General features: G+C 40.9%; 1 protein-coding gene across 1 annotated transcript in view; it reads left to right on the top strand.

Annotated features, from left to right (window-relative positions):
- The window catches only part of astn1 (astrotactin 1), a gene marked incomplete at its 5' end in the record, with an annotated part of 377,223 nt that overhangs the window by 65,355 nt on the left and 289,725 nt on the right, over nt 1–22,143 (top strand). The window contains 3 exons of the mRNA XM_083928387.1: nt 10,623–10,873; nt 11,144–11,286; nt 16,762–16,911. Coding sequence (XP_083784513.1) covers nt 10,623–10,873; nt 11,144–11,286; nt 16,762–16,911 — 544 coding nt within the window. The remainder of the gene's footprint in view (nt 1–10,622; nt 10,874–11,143; nt 11,287–16,761; nt 16,912–22,143) is intronic.

Below are 22,143 nucleotides of genomic sequence, written 5' to 3'. Positions count from 1 at the left end.
AAACAATACAAACACATGTGCGTGTAATTGCCTAAAAGGAAACATCTAACAGTGACAGACAGACGTGCACACGCTGTAGTGTGTACGCAGCTTCTTGTTACGCGTGATGAAGTCTGCGCACACGTAACAACGCACACACTCAAGCACGTGCAACACATTGTTCTATTGATCACACTGGCACATGCACACTGCTGTGCACACATTTTCTCTGATGAAACCTCATAGCATGCACACACACACACACAGTGTCTCAGTTTATGGGGAGATATGGGCATTGTGACACATCTTGGCTCATGGGGTATTGACATTCATGTGGTGACCCTCCTGAAACCTGTGTTGATAGCATTGATCATATAAACCTTAAATCAATGTGGCCCTGACCACTTGTAAAGCAGTAACCCTGCCTGAATCCCAGCCCCCTGAGCTGCTCTCTGAGCATCACATGGCTTGTTTTTGAAAAATCTGCCGACTGAGACCAATCCATAGCTTCCCTATGGGCTGTGAGGAAGGCACACAGCCCAAGTGCCTGGCCTGTTTGTATTGCTGCTGAATCGTTGAAGCAGACAGCAGATCACAAACAAAAACACAACAATAAAAGGAGAATCAAACTGAAAAACAGACTTTCTTACATTTAAGCTGGATTAACCAATATTTCTATATCAAAGTCCCACACCAGACACATTTAAAAGCATGTTAAAAACTACTCCGCTATAATTAATATTGGTTAATGTGGTTTTCCTACATAGAGAGTAAATAATAAAAATAAAAACTCAGCAGGGGCTGCTGTTGGTGGCTGAGTGGTTAGAGCAGTCTCACCATGTGAAGAGGCTGAAGATCCTCGAGGCAGCAACCGAAGATAAGACTCTGACCTTCGGCCCTTTGCTGCATGTCTCCCCCTCTCTCTCTCAGCCCATTTCCTGTCTGTCCTATAAATGAATAATCTTTTTAAAAAAAGATGATGGTAAAAGAGAAGCACGGAATCTGCCCATCAAGATTAATAAACACACGGACAGAATTAGCAGTAGGCCTTCATACAGCAGGCAGGAAGGCTGTGGAGCCCTGTGGGGTAGATGGTCCTCTCGCTGTCCACACATGTTACCTGGGCTGCCCGCCCATGAAGCTAAAGTTAGCTGTCGGCAGCTGAGTTAGAATTTCAGCATCCAGAACCCAGCATCAGTCAGATGAGGAGTCCGTCACTAAAATAGCCAACTAGCAGACATATCAGAATGGTAAGTGTAGTTAGCATCTTTGATTTCTCTGTTAGCTTGTAACTGTCAGTGGCTGACAGCTATGATGGCAGTGTGTTTTCTCTTATGGCTGACAGTTGACTGTTCCACTTCCTTGCTGGTGTTGTGTAAGAGTGTTTCCAATATTAGACAGCATTAGCGTTACATATTTGTGGATTTTCATTTGAATGAAGGAAATTCATTTTTCATGAAGATATGCCTCAAATTTTCTTAAATTGACTTACCTCATTTCTGTCGCAATTTCCTCTCACCATTTTTCACAGATCTTACGAGCTATATAGGAAGATGACATAATGCTCATAAAAGCAGACATATTTCACTTAGGTAAGATGTGGGCAGCAACACAAAGTTATGGAACCCATAGAGAGTTATCACCAAACTGTGCGGTTCCCCTCAGCTCTACAGGCCCACAAATTCCATTGTTGTCGTCCTTTTTCCAAAAGCAAGCAGCCGAGTGCACATTTTCTTTTCTTGGGTGGCCAGAAACACAACTGTGTTTGCTAATATGGCTCTGTGTCAGAAGGTACACCTTAATAACTTTATACCGTATGCTGATAATATAACTGTGTTGTGCGTTCAGCATGTTTGCAGACTGCAAGTTGCCATGTAGAGCAGCTTTAACGATCACTAACGAGTGAGTCAGTGTTTTGAACCTGATTGCCTCCTATTCTTTCACCAGATCAAGCACTGAAGTGTCCTTGTTAGCCCAGCTAACTCAAGTGCACCGCTGTGCTCATGGCCCTCCCATCTTTCCAATCAGACTGGCAGGAGAGCATAAATATTTACTTGGTCCTCAGATGATTTATTGACCCTTTGCAAATGTATAGGTTATCGTACTGGCTTTATACTGAAAAGAAAATAGATGACTGACTTTCTCAGCTTCAGTTTAACTTCTTTTACAGACACACCTGACTGAAAGTACAGAGAAGTCACAAAATGCTGAAGCAGCGTTGGATGTGTTTGTATAAATATCGCCTTGGACAGGTTTTTCTTTTTTTTTTTTTTATATTCAAGCTGCTGCAATACATGCCAAATGATAATATTTTGCTTCACGGCCACTAGCACCGCTTTGTCACAGTCTGCCTCAGTCTTGCTTTACCCATTTTGCCTCTGTTTAGATAGCATAATTAGCAGTCCCTGTAGAGTCGTCCTATAAACCATGCTTTTCAGAATTGAGATTTGAGAAATGAAAAGGAAGGTAAAAGATGTTATTAAAAAAAGGCAAGATCTGAATCTCCAAATGTGTATATAAAAGGGTTCCTTTAGAATGATTATCTCCTGCATTTGCATGATATTCTGTACCTTGGGACAACATGTCCTGTATTATCTGAACTCAAGACCATCAGCAAAACCTCACAGCTACCTACACAAACAGCAATTGAATATGACAAGGTTTTATGCAGAACACATAAGCTGTTATTTTCGTTGCGTTCTGCTGCATATTTCTAATTTTCTGAGGATTTGCCACCTCTCGTTCACTGCGGCGAAATGAATTAGTCACACCTGAACGAGTGCAGAAATTAGTTTTGGATTAGTGCAGATAATACCCTGGAAATGATAGTCGCTTGGACCAGTTAAACATTTGTGCCAAGTGAGATTCAGAATATGGTTATTAAAAAGACATTAAAAAGACTATATATATAACAGATAAATAAAAATATAGCATAGATTAAAGGAAAGAGGAAGTGTAAATCAACATGAAAGAGATGATCGCTAAACAAAATTGGAGTTAATATGTTAGAATTCATGCAAAATACATGTGGATGCTATTAGAGTCCATGTTGGCAGAATGTGTTCAAGTCAAGGAGCAGAACTCCCCAGTCAGAGAAGAACATGATTCAAATAAAAGGCAAACGTATGGACGAGAGAATCCGGCCATAATAGGTGATGCATAAACATGCATGTAAAGATGTGACCAACAGGTCTACAGTAATGGTATGTAAAACCATCTCATATATTTAATTTTCTGTTTTTAATGTGAAAAATTTGTAAAATGATGTCAGATTCATCTCCTTCCGATTCCACTCCTTCACTGTCCTCTGTCCAAATTTTGTAAAAGTAAGTCAACCCAATTTAAATGAACAAACTCATGACTGAAAACTGTGAATGAATGAAGTGTAATTTAGATGTTTTAAAGTCAATTGCTTCAAAGTAATAAAATAAACAATGCATTTGGGAAAAACTGAGGTTTGGAGAACAGCAGAAAACTGCTCCTACCACATATCTGGACCACTCCTAAATTGTTAGGAGAAAATTCTTACTAAAAGAAAGCAGTTGAATGCAGCAAGTTCTCCAAAATCACTCCTACAAGCCACTTAAGGACGAATGTGTTCGTACGAGTGGTTCTTGCATGAGGATCATAATTCCTTTCCTCCTGTAGAAGTAACCTTCTGTTGGTCAGTGAAAGAAAGAGAAAACAGCTGGGGGATGAACCTTTTCAGACATTTTTTTAAAGCAAGCTGTGGGGGCTAACACCACACAACATACATGTTCTGTCAACCGGTTTAATCTTTACACCAGGGATACTCAATCTCATAGTGTCACTTCATCAGTGGCTTTCAAAATCTTAATGGCAGTATGGTCAATAGCTGGCTCACTCTATGCATGTCAATGCTTCCAAAGGTAGAGCTTTACATTTCCTTTTTGAACTAGAAAGGCAGTTAGTGGCAGCCATATGCACTACAATCTCACAACTACATTTTTCTACAAGCAATAACACGCCGTCAGGAGAATACGAAAGCTGTTAAAGTATAAAATGATAAAGAAATGTCTAGGTATAGTGGCTTTAAAGGCAGCACAGCCTTAAACACAAGAGAATAAATGTTTACATGACAAATGTCATTCTTGGTTTTACATTAATGCCTTCTCACCGCGCAGACTCAAACACTACCATGGCTTCATGCTATATTAGCTTTTATGGAATACACCAAATTGAATCAAATGATACGAAGCGTTTCTGCCATTAATACTAATTTCCTGTGGAGAAAAAAACCTGGTGTGACGTGTGTGAAATGGGGTTTTGACTTTAACATTTGTTCAATGTCAAAACCAGCACTGGATCATAAAGCTTGTTGCTAATAATCCTCACAATTCAAGTTTCACTTCGTTTCATTGCAGGTATTAAATATTATACTCTGACAGCATTGACCCTGGACTCGGGAGTTAGCGTGATAAGAATGCATGAGATAATGCAGTGTATGAAAACTGTCAATGTCCATCATTAATATGTGAGTTAATATCAAATCCAATCATTGGCCCTTTGGCTACCATAAAGATTATTATATTCAAAGCAAGAAACTTCCTTTTGCTATCTTGTCAGATAGTCTCGATCTTTCCGCCTTCCTGCGTCTTAATGCCTTGCATCCAGAGACTAAGTGACAGATTGATAGCTCAGCTCTAATACCATGCCTGCTCTGTCAGACTGAGAAAGGCCATGTCTTCTCTCTTCCATTCAGGACTTACATGACAGGAGTGTAAGTCATAAGGAGCACTAGTGCCATTATAACATCATCCTCATCCGTTAGTAAGTGGATTATGGTGCTGGAGCAATGGCATGCTTTGATGTGTGGTTTGGTTTTATTGGCTCTATAAGAGGACACAGTCCACTTAGTCCTCACTTTGATTCCAAGTAATGTCTGACAAACTGTTTTTTTTTCCATTTGGTCTGTATCACCCCCCCTCTATGCATCGGTACTAATGTAGGTTGATGGGTTTGAATTACATTTGTCACTGCGGTAGATTTGATTGAGAACCATTTGAGGTACTTGACATTTGACATCTCATTCTAGTTCACTCAGGGGTAAATGAAACAATGACACTAAACATTAAAATCTACACTTTGATAGTTTTATATTTATATGACAAATTTAAAAACATCTCAACTCAAATTGAACCTCTTCTCCAACAATAACAGAATTATACACTAAAAAGTGACCCATGAACTTGATAAAGAAAATTCATTATTAGCAAAAGCAAGTGTGAGAGTAAAAAAAAATTCATCCACCTGGCCACCTCTGTGATTAGCCTACAACCACTGCCGTCCCCTCCCCTCCTCCCCTCTCACAGCCTTGACACATCATTGCTCCCGCGTCCCTCCCTCTTCCCCATTTACTGTCTACAACAGATGCTTTGCAGACACCTTTCTCAGTGTGTCATTTCACTCTTAATCAATACAGATGTCTACGCAGGTAGCATTGTGTTTCACTCATATAACTGCGACCCAGCTGCTGCTGTTTGCATTAATCTTGCATCAAGTGACAACTGAAAATAGTAGTCACATATACAGCTATGGTTCTATGAAGTCGAGATGACAGTTGGAGACATTATTACCTGGATTTCCATTGTTTGAGCTGATAATAAAGAACAAAATAAGCCGTTGGTTGGCTGCTGGATTTATGTCTTAATTGGAGGGAGTTGCCTACATTGGAGTTAATTTGACCTTACCTTTTTCTTTGGGGGCATGAGGGGAAATTAACACCATGGCCTTGTCCCAGAATCAATTTTCTTTTAAATACAATTACTGTACATTTAATTTATTCAGCAGCCTCTCTTAGCATAAAGAGTATTTAGCGGTCACTCTTTAATGATGGGTCCACGGGGGGTAGCCACAAAATTAGTGACGACTTTGGCCCAGGCTAACCCCAAGCAAGACAGTAACTTGGCTTGGGTCTGGAGGAGGTAGTGTTATTGCAGCTTGAAGCAGCCTGAGGACACTACAGGAGTCAGTAAGAAGTTGCAACGATGAGCCGAGAAGAAGAATAAAGATAAAGTGAAGCACAGTACACGTCTCTCCAGCTAGTTCTTTTGTTTGCAGGATACCGCAAACTAGTTTCACTCTGTTTCCATCTTCGGTCAGGCCATTGCCTGCACTCTAACAGGCTTCCATGGGGGAGGGATATTTGATTTTCCCTAACCAATCACAAGGTACTTCCAGTTTAGTGCTATGCTAGTTTGAATGTGGGTAAAATAATTCAACCATGTGGCTTTTCTGGACTTTCCAAAATTGTTAACTGACCAAAACGATCCAGTTCTGACAGTGAAGCAAGTCATTTTGCAGAGGTTGTGACACTCAAAACTACTTATCCACTGTTTTACAGCACAATAGTAGCAACCTTAAAGTCTCTATGGTAGAAGCCAGTGGCGATTACTCTAAGACTGCAAGGGGAGCTCAGCTTCCCTTAAAATGTCACCAAAAAAAAAGTGGTGAAATATGTACTGCTGTGTGTACATCTCATTGACTAAATACGCGCTAGAAAGCCTTCATCTTTTGTTCAGAATCAGCTGCTTATCACAGGTAACCGGCGCAACTTCCTTCTCAATTATCCCCGCAGCTCCACAGCTCTTTACACAGTCGGACGCTCAGCTTCTACTGACTTCAATGGGGAAGTGTGTCTTTGTCCCGCCCATCGGACGCTCAGCGTCGCTGGGGATCTATGGGACAGTGGGCTGGCCCGGACACTCGGCTTCTGCATGATGATTGGATGAGCTGTCTGAGGCGGAATCCTTTTTTGATTGACAACTAAATGAGCCAATTAGTGATCTTGAAAAATAAACATCCAGCGGAGTATTTTCCAAGTTTTTCATTCTGTTGTTCTGAACTGATCCGGAGACTTTACCGATCCCCAGAGACTTTGTCTTTGTTAAAAACACTAGCGTTGTGTTTGGCGACTCTGTTCTGTCACTCTGTGGTTTCTTTCCCCAACGAGCAGTGGCAGCTGCGGAGCTTCTCCCCCTGTCACATTTACTCACACTCACAGGCGGTCACACTTCATAGTAGCCTGGCGCAGCAGCTCCTGCTGGGCCAAGGCCTTTTAAGCAGCCTAGCTCTGCTGGCCATCAAGGGGACACTGGTCAAGTCCCTGGAAAAGACGCCTAGTTGGTACGACAAGTTCATAGATAGTGTAGAGATAGTGTACAGAAGTGTAGAATTTACATAGAAATAAACACATTTATGATGTAGGCCAGAAAAATTAGCTTCCCCTCCTTGAAAGACCAGCAACTGCCACTGGTAGTAACAGAGGTTGCAGCTACAGCGGAGCATGGTGGAGCCTGTGGCATAAGCATATTTACCTAAATTGGTTATGATTGGCTAGTGATGTAAAATACAGCTTGGAAATGGCATTAGTCCCGTCCATAGTGCTAAACTGCTAACTGTTAGTCCCTCCGCAGCGCTCATTGGCCCCCTATGTGTTCTTCACCAAGAAAATTAAGTTTCATGTCACAATGCCAAAGGAATCAATCAACTCTGTGGAGGGGGCAGACTCTAAGGTCTCGGACCAGGCAACATACAATGTACACACTGTGTTATAAAACACATTTAGTTAAAAAACATCTTAAAGATGCTTTTTTATTACTCCCCAATACTTGGAGTAAAAATAATGGTGGAAACCCTGTATTGTATTTAGTGTAAACACATCGTTTTATTTCAATAGGGGACTTCATCAGTGACTTTCAAAGTGCTTAAATGTAATCATTTCAAACCAAATTATTCTGGTCTCCTGCTTGACCGCTGTGTGTGCAGATCTACTGCATAAGTTGCCCATATCCTGGCGTCATTTGTTAATGTCCTTGACTATGCAGATTGAGCAAACAATTTATGCAAATTCACCTCTGCTTTTGCCAGTTTTAATTAATATGAGCAACTGAACCCCCTATTTGAAATCAGCCTCAGAATTCCCAATGTGTTTGGAAAAAGTAAATCTATGTTAATTACTGATTAAAATCCATTTTTCATTTCAACATTTTTGCATTCCTGCACATAACTGCTTGTTTGACTGAACTGACACAGTTTAATTTGCCTTGTTTGTTTCTTTAAAACCTGTTTGCACTTAACCCTTGTTGTTCTATTAGTGTTTGAGCCGGACTATTGCTTACCATCAATTGGTAACTTTTTTTTCCTTCTTTGTACTAATTTGGACTTTTGTTCTCATTTGCCATGTGACTTTCTGACTCTCCTAAAAATCATTCTCCAGTGGCAAATTGCTTTTGACTTCCTCTGCTTGTGCAGTCACTTTGACATTTCATAACTCGTTTTGACATTTTCCAAATTGCACAATGTATCAGATTTTTATTTCATTTCTCAGCAGGGTAGCATCAGATTAGGCACGAGAATGTGGTCAAACGCATACTGTACATGTAACATTACGGATCCAAATCCCAATCATGTCTGTGTGTTATCTCATCTTTCATGTCACTTTCTCTAAAATATCCCCTTTAGTAACCTTAAAATGCAAATAATAAGGATTAGATAAAACATCAGTATGAAATAAAAACTGCCCTGCTCTCATTGCCTTCATTCATAGTCTGATATTCAAACTGATAATCACTGCGTCTCTCCTGCGTTTCCATGGGCTTTGTGCTTTTGACTTTGATCCATAGCCTGCGTTTTGGCAGGACTGTCTGACACGGTTCTCGCCTTTTCTTCTCCCTCTTTGACTCTCTCCCTCTCGCTGTCTCATTTTCTCTCTGGTTTCTGTCAAATTCTGTCTCTGTCCTCCCCTGCTTACTTGTCCTCCGGGCAGGTTCAACGCCCTTCATCTGTCCATCTTGTGCTTGCGCCCGATCCTCAACACCCGCAGGTGCTGGTGTGGATGCTGGCGCATCACTCAACCCCGTGATCCGGCTCCTAAGTCATTTAAATCAGAGAGCTGACGAGTATAATGAATTTGGTCATGTGACCTGACCTAGTCATCTGGTATCAATGCTTCCTGGAGAACTGATATTCAAAGGTCACAAAAGTTAATAGAGCTGTTTCTGAGGTCTATCACACACGTTTTCAAACACACTCACAGCTTAGCTTTATTTAAGATAACAAATTCCAAGTGTAAAATTTCCACGGAAACTGTCCTTTACAAACATCATTGAGAAATAACAGTCCAGCTATCTGATTCAACATAGGCCTACAGTAGTACAGTTGTCCTATGAAATCTTACTGGACTTTTGATTCTGAATCGGGTTAGACCTAAGTTGCTATAAAGTGAAATAACACTTACTCAAAATACTGGTGGTGGAAAAAATGTTGGCTGCAATTGCCTCCACACGGCTGACACAGACCGTTCCTCAATAAATGGAATAAAACCTTTTGTCGCGGCCACATGCACTAACATGCGTGTTTGACCAGAACGACTATCAATGTACAGAGATGCTCCGAAGAAGAAGAAGAGAATAAAATAACTTCTGTCAGGAAATAAATGTCACTTAAAGAAAACTTCGACAGCCTACTGTACATTTGAGTCAAAAGAACAGAAAATCTGACTGTACAATTAATAATAATATTAATACTACATTTTATTTATAGGCGCCTTTATAAGCACTCAAGGACACCGTACATTTTGTTAAAAACAGTGCAAAAATAAACAATAACAAAAATGTAGAGTAAATAAAATGATCAAATCAGGTAAAAATAACAACAACACAGAGTTAAGGCATCTTGTGCGAGTATTTCAGTGCCCGTCTCAACATCCTGTCCATGTGAGCTGGCTTTGCCATCCCCAGAATACATAGAAAACAAGACAAAGAAATGCCGAAAAGAAGAAATGTCTTGTGGCCACCATGAGGTTGCCAGGCAACCCACGGAGACTCCAGGAAGTTATTTTACATTGCTTAAAATTCTTAATTAAGATAAAAACTTATCAGAAAAATGCACATATGAACATACGTCACTGTGATAATACCTCAGATGAGATGTACTTGGGGCGGGATTTATGGCCTTTACTGCAGCCAGCCACCAGGGGGCGGTCAATAAGTTTTAGCTTCACTTTTGGGGAGCTTTCAAGCCGTCCATCTTTATAGACAGTCTATGTTTTATACCCCCTTTGTACATCTGGTAAGCTAGGCAGGATTAAACAAAAATCATGTGTCCCGTCTGTGTACTAAGCTAATAGGCTGCTAGCTCGAGCTACACACAGTATTTATCATACAGACGTGAGAACTGTGTTGACCATCTCATCTATAACTCAGCAAGAAAGTAACTGCATGTTATTCCCAAGTTGTCAAACTTTTCCTTTTAAAAATATATGGGAACTACCTTTAACAGTCCAGGCATTGACCTCAGTACTTTCATTCGGGATATGGTTCATAGCTGCCGACCCTTGCTCACATTCCACATGGAAATTAGTCAAGAGCCATGTTCCCAACTTTGCTGTACTTTGTCTCAAGGTGAAATGAGCTGCTGCCATTTTAAAAACACTCTAGGTGCTATTCAGAAAATTGCATCTGCAACCCTTTTCAAATTGTGCCGTTGGCATCACTGTTTGACTTTGATCTGTATTCAAATCTGTTCTCCCCTTTGACTCTCTCTTCTCTCTGTTCCCCCCCACCCGTCCTCTTCTCCCTCTTTTTCTGTCTCTGTTCCAAATGCCACCCTCCTCCCCTCAGGGCGGGATGATTGCTCTTCTCCTGTCCATCCTGTGCCTGGTCTTGATCCTCTACACCCGCAGGCGCTGGTGTAAACGCCGCCGCATCCCTCAGCCCCAGAAGAGCGCCAGTGCTGAGGCGGCTAATGAGATCCACTACATCCCCTCAGTGCTGATGGGAGGCCAGGCACGGGAGAGCTTGAGGAACTCTCGGGGTCAGGGGCCGAACTCCAGCGGTACCCTCAGCATCCGGGAGACGCCGATTTTAGATGGGTATAAGCAGAGTTTGGGTGGATGTGGGAAGAATGTAATGTGAAATAAGCACATGCAGTAGCTGAGAGTAGGCTGATTGTGCTAGCGAGGTGAATAATAGGTGAATTTGCTTTGTGTTTGCACATTTTACACTGGATACAAGAAATGTGCAACTTAGAAAGCAGCTGATTGGTAGTATCCATAGTAGTCTTGACAGTGTCATGAAGCACATTAGCTGCCACTCTAACTTATTAGATTAAGCTACTCTAATTTATTATTTCTCATCTCCAGGTATGAGTATGACATTACCGACCTGCGTCACCATCTGCAGCGGGAGTGTATGAACGGGGGGGAGGAGTTTGCCAGCCAAGTCACCCGTACCCTGGACTCTCTCCAGGGCTGTAATGACAAGAATAATATGGACCTCACACCTGGTAAGTTGACTGATGCACAAACAGCCAGGTCAGAAAAAAGCAGACAGCCTTAAAGCTCCACTAATCAAATTGTTTTATGTTTACAATGAATCGGGTAGAGTCGATGTAATGTGAAAGGGGTCGCTCGTAGTGACAAACGCACAGGAGCAGCAGCAGTCGCAGCAGGTGAAATAACTTTGATAAACCAACTGTACACTACCTTAACAGGACCAGACAGCCACACACAACACAGACAATGTTAGAAACTAGCTGGTGAAGAAATTTTAATTCCCAAATATTTCACTGAGGAGTTAGGAGAGAAATAAACTCTTATCTGAAGGGAGAGTGAATATTGGACTTTGCCAGGTTCTCAGACCCAAAATGAATGCTAATGTCGAGAACCAAACCGCAGACAGATAAATTGCAGGCCTCTCAAGTGTCACTCATATTGAGCGTGACAGTCACTTTTTTCGGCCTTTGGCCAAGCACTCCACCAAAAATGATGCTGCCATAATGCATCTTTAATCTCATCTCATCTTCAACTGCTTATCCGGGGTCGGGTCGCGGGGGCAGCAGCTTTAGCAGGGGACCCCAAACTTCCCTTTCCTGGGCCACATTAACCAGCTCTAACTGGGAGATCCTGAGGCGTTCCCAGGCCAGTGTGGGGATCTAATCTCTCCACCTGGTCCTGGGTCTTCCCCGAGGCCTCCTCCCAGCTGGACGTGCCTGGAACACCTCCCTAGGGAGGCGCCCAGGGGGCATCCTTACTAGATGCCCAAACCACCTAAAATGGCTCCTTTCAACGCAAAAGAGCAGCAGCTCTACTCCGAGTTCCTCACAGATGGCTGAACCTCTCACCCTATCTCTAAGGGAGACTCCAGCCACCCTCCTGAGAAAACACATTTCGGCCGCTTGTACCCGCGGTTAAGAGCGGGTACATCTTTAATGCTTTAGCTACATTTGAGTTTTGTTACTTCCAGCAAACATAGCACCTGATGCATGTAGACATGTTATTACGGACTTCATATTGCACCCCACTGTTGTAATATTTGCATATTGACATAATTTTATTGTTGTTATATTAACAGAATGTATAAATATGTGAAGCGGCAGAATTTCCATGAGACCCTGCAGTGTCACTCAGAACTAATGAGTTTTAGCAGCTTCTAGGTGATTGTTTTGGTTTAAATACTGGTTTTCCTGTTTTGGTAAATGTTTTTTCATATTTTAACCACCTATGTGTTATTCATCTGAAAAATGCTGACAAAGAAATACTGCTAAATAATTCATTGTTTTAAAGTTTGTTTAACGTAATTGATTGGGTTACCAGGGAAGTTAAGTGCTTCTTTTGTGCCTATAAAACCTTTCGAATATTTTTAAATGACAAACTCGATTTTGCGGCTTCCTCTCATCCCATTAATTTATTCGTCTCATTTATTTTCTTCCTACACAACCATACACTTAATACAAATAACAACAACAACGTAATAGGACAATATGCCAGTAAGGCTACATGTGGTAGTATTGAGGAGGACATACAGATATACAAATTGTTTTCTAAGCAGGGAGCAATATAATTACATAAAAACAGTTGCAATAATTTAGATAATCAGTGTGAAAACAAAGAGAAGTAATAGGATTTTTAATGAAATGCTGTAACCTGCGTTATTTTCTCAAATAGGTGGGAAGTAATCATTGAAATGAATGTAGACTAATTGATAGGGGACTAAAATTTGAGTTGCACAAACACAAAGGCTTCAAAGGCGTTGACAATGTAAAACACTTTGTATAAAAGGGACCGCAAATACAAATAGGCACTTGTTCAGCAGTTTTCATAATCAGCGTGAGAACATTAGTAGTGTGACTGATGCAGAAAGTACACCAGATATAAATATCAAACCGCAGGTATTCTTTCAAAGAATTTATTCCTCACACTTGAAATAATCAAAAGGCTTAGGTGCCTGCCAAGAATTTGTTCCAGGAGATCTATTTTTCATAATCAGTGGACGTTGGAGTTGAGCACCACTCCCATGAGAATTACTCTATGAAGTGGAGCAGGTTTGATGAAGGCAAACCCTCTGAATTTCAATTAGCCGCTCTGATTCATCAAGAGATCGGTTTATGGTGACGGTGCTCTCCCGCGGTCTTCTTATAAAATCTAAACAGCCCCACCCTGGAGGTGATGGAAGCAGAGTAATCCTGTGCATTATGCATTAAAGATGGTTAATGTGATGGACAAGAGAAATAGAAAAGGCAGGCCGCGGGCTGTGCACAGAATATAGAACAATACAGCCAACTGCAGAGGTCACTCAGAAAATGGCCCTGGAAATTTCAACTAAAATAACAAAGATTTTAGCAAATATTTTTTGGCTGCCGTGACCTTTCTTCTTGGAATAATGGAATAGTTATGAATACATAACCAAGTGGTATACTAATGTCACTATTTACTCATGCATGTGGATTCCGTCACATTATATCTCTCATTTACATGTTACAGTATGAAAACTTTTGCAACTATGTTACGACGTAACCATGTTCACCATCTTATCTTACCTTGTTAGCTTGTTAACATGAGGACTAAGGATGTTAATGATTTCACGAATAACAATTAAAGGTTGAATATGGAGAATGAGCAGAACACCGCCAAACAGTGTCCCAAGATCGTAGTCACAACAACAAAAAATAATTCCAGAAGCCTGGTTGCCAGGTTCGTTGCCGAGTGTGTCAAGCGATCAGCCTGCTCCATGTCAAGTGATGAATCATACAGGGTAATGAATAATTTGGACTAATCAATTAATTTACAACAGTATTTAATTTTAGCCAGTCTTCAACTAGAAATCTTTCTTTGAGTGGTGTGTAATCCATTAGCTAGCTAGATCTCAACTCAAAATGATTCCTTGTTTCTGTTACCATTAGCCGTTACCGTTTGGTAAACATGAAAGTTAGCTTACTGATCAAGGACAAATGTAGCCGTTTGGCATTATGCCGTTTCTCTCCTTTCTCTCAGTCCATGGAGTGAATGCTCGGCCTAGCAGGCTAGCTCTCAACTCAAATTGATTCATTGTTTCTGTAGCAACAACAGACTTGGCTGGCACAATGTAAACAGAACATGACCAAAAGGTGACAGAAAGTCATTGTCAAACCCATAAAAAAAATAATATTAAATTAATATTTACAGCAACACTTTTATTCTGTACCCCTCTAAACACCCCGTGGGTGTATTCGTTTTATAAAATATAGATTTTAATAAAGATTCTACATATTCTACTTTTAATCACTGTTAATAATTTATTCGATTAAAAATGTATCAGTGCAGAAGATGACGGATTTGTCAAAAAATGGTCTGTTGATTTGTCACTAGATGGAGCCCCTAATGAGCTCCAGTTACAGTTGTGTTTGGCGACTCCCAGAAAGCGTCACACACACACACCTGTCCTCTGGGGGAAGGAGTATTAAGTTGTTGTTTAGTGACTATGTGGTTTATCCATCTGATGATTCATGATTCATGCTAATGCTAAACTAGCATCCTGAACTGGAGCAGCTGTTTGTTTAACACAGGTGAGAGCTGAGTGTCAGACAGCAGGACTCATACGGCACATGCTTCCAGGGAAATCAACACTACACTCAAAACTAAAGTGATGAACTGTGTTAAAACTGTTTTCTAATGCAAAAACGTCCACCGTATTTCATAAATGATCAATGATCGGCAACATTTGTTTGATCATATTCACTGAAGCCGACACAATGCTCCTATAGAACAACATACGTCATCCAGTTTTAGAAAAAAAAAATGCGCCTCTACGTGGACCTAGAGCTTGTTGTTTGTTTTGCAAAAATCAACCAAACTCGATCATCCTGTTCTTCATTTCAGTTCACAGTGCATGCCACAGACCACCCCCCCCACACACACACACACGTATGTTACAATATCAATAGGCATACACCTTAAGCTAGGCATACACTAAATGACGTTAGCCCTTGCTATCTATTGGTAAGTTAGCCAGCCTATCTGTGTAGCGTGTACTCCATGCTGTTTATTGATGAGAGAAGACAATGGCGCGTTCACAGGAATCTGGTCCACGCGCACTGACGAGCACTGGATGGGAGGGAGCAGAGGAGCTTCGTAGTAGTAGGGGAGGGGTGTGAGAGTTGTAAACATTTAATTTTGACTTATTCAACTGTATTTGCCAGACTTGCCGACTGCAGCTTTAATCAATTGTTATGCAGCTGACTATTGATTAAAGAAATTGCTTTGAATTTGCGTTCCTAATTACTGAGGCTGATTAGTAATTTCTGCACAAATCACGTTCCAAAGTGATTCCAGTCAATCCTCCTGAGGGAAACACAAATGTGTACCAAATGACATGGCAATCCATCCAATCGTTGTAGAGACATTAGACTCAAATCCATAAATGTAGACCCTATGGTGCAGGCAAAAAAGTCAGGGTCACTATAAACATTCAAGAAGAATCTTGAAGGATCTGATGCCTAGAGACTCCAGGACTGCAAAGGGGCCAAGGGAAAGAGTGGCCCGCCAGCAGTGTGTGACCCCCGTTAGCAGTCACCATCCTCCAGGTTTAAATACATATTATTTCTTGCAGTGTGTTGGGTGTAAAATAAATACTATGCTAATTGACCTTAAAAATAAAACCTGGTTGTTAAATAAAGTGCAGGTGACTTAAGCCTGTTGTAGAAGCTACTGTAAAATGAGCCCTCTAAAACAATGTTACACAGATTCTAATATGCTGTAATGCATCTGCGGTAATGTAACTGAAAACATAAACCTCTTGTGTTTTAAATGTCACTTTGATTAAACAAAAATGTATGTGCTTAAACTCAAACTGCTTCAAAATGTACATAACATTTAGATACATACATATAGATTTAAAAAATATATATTTTCCAGTTTTTTTAATTCTTAAAATACTAATGTGTTTATTTCTCTATCTTTCGAGCTGATTTTACAGTGAAGATACTGTTACCCTCTTATTCTGAGTAAAATGCTGTTAAATTAACTGTAAACGTGGGAACCTTCTCAAAACACAAGAATCCTCCTCTTTGGACAATTTCGTCCATCTAATAGCTCTACGGATACATCAGTCTGGACCAAAGTGTTGGTTTTATTACAGAAATGATGTTCGATATGGTTTTTATTGTTTTCCTGGAACTTCATCTCTAAATATTTACCAAAATAGATCATTTCACCCTCTGAGACTTAAATGTGTTCTGTATATTCCCGTAACAAGTTTTAATTTCATGCCAGCTTTTCTCACTTTTTAAATCTGGATGTTTGACTTCTCCCCCGGTAAACACATGTTTTTTCAGCATTACTATACCATAACTTGCTACATTGTGGTTTTAAAACCTTCAACATCCAGCCAAGAAACACACCTTTTTTCCCCCACATGGCTGCTTTCTCATTTATCTTAATTTGTGCCTCTTCTTTTCCTAGCTTTTATTTCCCTGCGTTTGTAATTTTATCCCACTTCTCCACAGTGAGTGACAACACCAAGCTCGCCCTAATGAACAAATACAAGGACAACATCATCGCCACGAGTCCCATCGACAGCAACCACCAGCAGAACACCTTACTCCCACACAACACCTCCACCAGCCAACGCAAACGGCTCTCCAGCAACACCCGCGGTGAGTTACTCTCTCCATAGATTTACCTTCTGAGAGAGAATACAAGGAAATAGACTGCATTTAGCACTCGTTACATGAGTCTACCCACCGGCAGCAGCACAGAACAACGTTGTTGTATTTTACATCCAGAAAGTCTGTCAGGTGAAAGCCTGGGGACTTTGCTTTTAATGATGTTCATAGTTTACGCCAAATTCAATAATTGTGCTACTTTTTGAAATTAACGGAACTGACAATACAGTTTACAGTAACACCTAATCTACAACCTTTAAGTCAAACGGAAAATGTGCTTCTCTTCACATTTTGTGTAAGAAAATGCATTATATTTCATACATTTTTCAAAACAGGATAAAACTTGTTTTATTAAAGTGGAACAGCATGTTTACACAGGAGGTGTCGGAAACAGCAGCTTCAGTTATACGTCTGTGTCTACACATGAGGGGATTAGGCTCAATACCGACTGTAGGTGGTTTTGTACAGATATTTATTTGTTGGTAAACTGCTTCATTCATTGGTCAAACATATGTCTATGTAGGCAGAAGTCCGTTGAAATCGAGGTCCATATGAATATTTTTTCCACCACACGAATTTGCCGCAGGGCTGTGCAAGCATTCATAAGAACCCACTAAATTATTATTAGATCTATTATGCAGATTTTTCAGACAAAAATCCATGCTTGGTGTGAAACAGCTGTAAGTCCTGAGGCATTTCCCATTGCATTGCACAACTGGGAGCTAGTGTTCAGAGACACGTTGTCAGCTTTGTGGTTCTCAGACCCTCATTCTGGAAAAATTGATAAAGAAATTCTTCTTTTTTTTTCTCTCTCTCTCTTCTGCATCAAAGATTTGAGAGAACCTATCACGTTGTTAAGTTCATATTCCAAAGTGGAAGCTAGTTAGCATGCTTGCTAACATTCACACTGATTTCCAGGAGTGTTTTGTTTTAGTATTTGTTATTTACTTGTTTTAATATCTGGTCGTAAGCTCTGGTAGATGGATTAGATGACCAAGATGACTTGCTTTTGTTTCCGGTTAGCAACATCTACTTCTTCAACTTGTGTACTGGCTGCTTACAGCTAGCCTTGTGTTTTCATCCCGATGTCTGAGCTCCATTGTATTTTACTCGCAAATCTGTTTGGTAACGTGCAGCAGAGAAAATTTGGAGAAGTTTTCCACGTAAACAACATGGCGGCTTCCACGGATGAGATGAGAGCAGCTATTGAGCAAGCCGCTCACTAACTCTTTTTTCTCTGCGATCTCTTCTGTTGGAATATGGACCGGGCACCTGAAATTGTGCCTTTTATGCGTAAATGCACGTTACACATGTTGTTTACTTCTGAGCTTTGCCTCAACGCTGTTAGCACGCCATACGCTTCGTTGATCTGATGTTGCCTTACCCATATCCGCAGCAGGTCTCCAAGGTGAACAGCCTCTGGCATGTTAGATCAAGGTAGTTAACGCTAACGACGTTGAGTTGGCCTGCATGTTGGTGATAGACAGATGGTATATCTAATCAGCAACCAGTATTTTCGCCCCTTCACAAAAGATCTCCAAACAAGAGCTCCATCTGGGGGAGTCAGGTTATCGCACAGCCATGTGTAGCCCACAGTGTCAGCTTCTGATAAAACTTCACTGTAGCCTTGTCTTTTTGCACCGAACCAGATGATCGAAATGTGCCCTGATTTGCATATTTTTTTGTGCATATTATTAATTATTCCAATTAAATTACAGTACTGACACTGTCAGTCAATCCCAACAATTCCAGTTGAATTAATTAAATTCATTTCAGTTTGAATTTTAGATGCATAGACTGCTGTCTTGTGGAAACCCTCACATCTAAGTCCTAGTTATACGTAATCTAACCACAATTGCTGAAAATGTACTGGAAGGCCATGGCATGCTCAAAAAGGAATGGTTGCTAGTGTGGAAATATTTCAGTGAAAAGTGGAGGTACCAGGTGGTCAGTTTGCAACAGCGCTGTGATCAATGCCCAGCTGCACATCTTTTATCTACAAATGCTTATAGTAGGCAAGGTATCATGGTGCGTCACTGAATGCCACCACACAGGTTTAATAATTGACAGCTTCATGAATGCCCTTTGGAAAACTCCCAAGGACCCTGAGACATTTTCAACTCATTGGACAAAAGTTATCTATCATACAGTAAAACAAAACAAGGATTTGTCAGGAAAAACAGGATACATTAGGTCTGTGCAGGCTACTGAGGCTAAACCCAGTGTTATTCTGAGAGATGAATACCCTTTGAAGAGTTAGAGAGAGATAGAAATGTTTAGTGTGAATGTGTTGGGAGTGTGAAACCTCAAACATGTATGGTGATCTTTTTACTAAAACAATTGAAACTGTATTTCTTTCCATATTCCTATTGATATCAATCTGAAGTATTTTGTGTGTGTGATTAATTGGCCCTCACCATCGTTATCATCACAAACAATCTGTTCTCATGTTCACCTGTTCCTGCCCGAGCTGCGATCGTTGTAGTCTACTGTATGACAGGAGATTGAGAAATGCAGGAAATGAAAAGAGAGGGAGGTTACACTTGATAAAAGGAAAGACATTATCCCATTATGATAAACGCAAGGCAGCAACCTTTTCAAGTTATCATTTTGAACATTTTCAGTTGACCTCAGACCTTAATTCACTCTCCTCCGCACTTGGCTGCACAGATGCTTCATTCTCAGCCCAATTACATACAGTTCTGTGGTGTTGGTCGCTGCGGTGAAACTCAAGAAATAAACTTCATGCCTTGCGAAAAATAAAAAGTATATAGTGCACAGTAATTCAGAGGTCGTCTCCAAACTGTCAGGAAGTAATTGTAAAGCTGCAAATCCAGAGCACAAGCAAGGTATTCATCTGTGTTTTATCAGAGCCAACTCTTGTGTATTGGTTGGAAAAATCACCCATTTTAATTACATTTCATCCATTACTGGTGGAAACCCAACTATAGCTCTGGGACATTTTGGTTTCCTGCTTTAGAGGGAGCAGATTTTCTGTTTCTCCCTGTGATCTCCTCTGTTTGAGTGCACACCTGCAACCACCATGGCTTTCCGAGGCATGAGAGCTTAAATCGTAGAAACAGAAAGGGGAAAAACAACATTCAAGCAAACCCCTTTATCAATAATAGAGGGTGAGAACAAAGAGTAAATGCTCCAAATACCCAGTGGAAAAGTGCTACAAGCACTGTTGGCAGCTCCAAATGGCCGTGTTGGAATATTAAAAACTTCACTCCCCAGGAATCCTGTACCATGATTTCAGTAAACTGCAAACAACACAGCGATGTTTATATTCCCAGCTCATCTGTGGGGCTCTACACCAAAGAGATGATGCAGTCAAAAGGTCTAAGGACATGTTCAAACATTAGTGCTGTGTCTAAATAAACAAGTAAAAGCCCTCCTCATTCATTGTAATGAGATTGCGGCATTGGCACAGCAGGGGTTCACGCACAATAAGTAGGTTCATCTGGCAATGTGCCAGTCAAACATTTGCAACCACACATTCCTGGTGGTTGCTTTGGAATGGGAATTACGTAATTCTACTGTTTATCCTGTCATGAAAACTTTCCATACTAAAAACTTTGCCTGAACATAAGTTTTCAAAATGAAGCTCTAGTATGTGTATGTAGGAAATATTTCCCTATATGTCGTCCTCAAAGAAAAGGGGACACTATGCGGGATGACATCCATAATGCCAGTCTGATCAGAACTGGGCCCCTCTACCTCTCTCTCTCTGGCCCTCACTGGTCCTTGCTCCAGTTTTGATCCCCCCCCCCCCCTTCTTCACTTCCATGACCCTTTGACCTTTAAGAGGAACCGAAGCTCATTAAAGAGTGAAGAAAGTTTTGTCAAAGTCGTTAATAAAGCACCTCCTTGTGAGACTACATGTATGTTTTCCTCTTGTGACTATTGTTTCTACAGAAGGAACAAGATTGAAAGGAGGAGATTGGGGTGGGTGGTTGGCTTCTGAACACATTTAAACGCTCAGGTAGGTGGAGTTTCCTGCAGACACAAAAGAGGCGCTGCACTCGAGAAGAGTGTGGTTCGTAAGCCTGCATGGAGGCAGACTCTCTGTTAAAGGGCTTTAAAACCCACTTCCTCTCTCCACTAATTGATTGGGAATGACACTTACCCTGCGTGCAGACGTAGTGAGAGTGGAAACGGGGGGCGGCAGCGGGGGCCAGATCAAAATTGAGCCTTTGTCTACAGGCAGCATGGAGCGTGGCTGATACTAGCTGACAACTTGCCCAGTTGAACCCAATTGCTGAAGATCGTTCTCCATTTTGTAGAGAACAATAATAACATTTTGCCACACAAAATCTCTGACATGCACACTGGAAAAGCGAGATAGTATCACCACCAATAATTCAGAGATCTTTTATGGCTTAATACACACCACCAAATGAGAGATGTTAAAGATGCTGGATCCTGTCTTTTGCAGTCCAGCAGTAACTTATTAAGTATATCTGTGTTTACAGCGATCCTGAGGTGATTCCTAAGCTTCTTGTTGTCTTCCCTGAATAGACCGTTCCATGTCTCTTTATTTTTCTTTGACTCCATCTGTGAGAGTTCGGACAAACCCTTGGCCTGCTCTGTCAGCCAACCCCTTGACACTTAATTTCCTCACTCCACACACAGGAAAGGTCTCCTCCTAATTCGTTCTTGTAGATTTTCTTTATTTCGACTGCAGAATATGTTCCCCGAAAGTAGCAGAAGAAAGAATATCCCTGCACACTCATTATAATTGTCACATCAGTTGTATCAGCTTGGTACTGTACATGAAGAATGATTTACTTCATAATGAACTAGACGAACACACACACACACACACAAACACATGCCTCTTGTGAAATTTCAGTGTTTGGAGGCACAGGTTAGTATTCTCCAAAGCCAGCTGCATAGGAATGAGGCTGTCTAAGCAGGCAATTAGAACCGCTCCATGCAGTTTTGAGTCGCTGTTGTTGGTGTTTCCAGTCAACTATTTTCATCTTTGTCATAAAATATGCACAGCCAGAGCTATTGTTGTCCTCGGTGGGCAACTTCTGTGCATGTGAGGAGGAGGCAGGTAAGGTAATGACTCTTTCCCTTTTTGCTGAAGATGCCCCAAGTGCCTTCTTCACTCCATATGTCAGCACATTTAATGGACTCCAGTGTTACTTTTAAAGCAACTAAAAGTACCAAAGTTGCCAAATGGGATAAAGCAATGTCAGAGTGAGTGAAGGGAGC

This window comes from Echiichthys vipera (assembly GCF_963691815.1).
Source record: "Echiichthys vipera genome assembly, chromosome: 15".
NCBI lineage: Eukaryota > Metazoa > Chordata > Actinopteri > Perciformes > Trachinidae > Echiichthys > Echiichthys vipera.
Note: the sequence above shows the minus strand (reverse complement) of the source record. Positions and strands in the feature narration are given on the sequence as shown.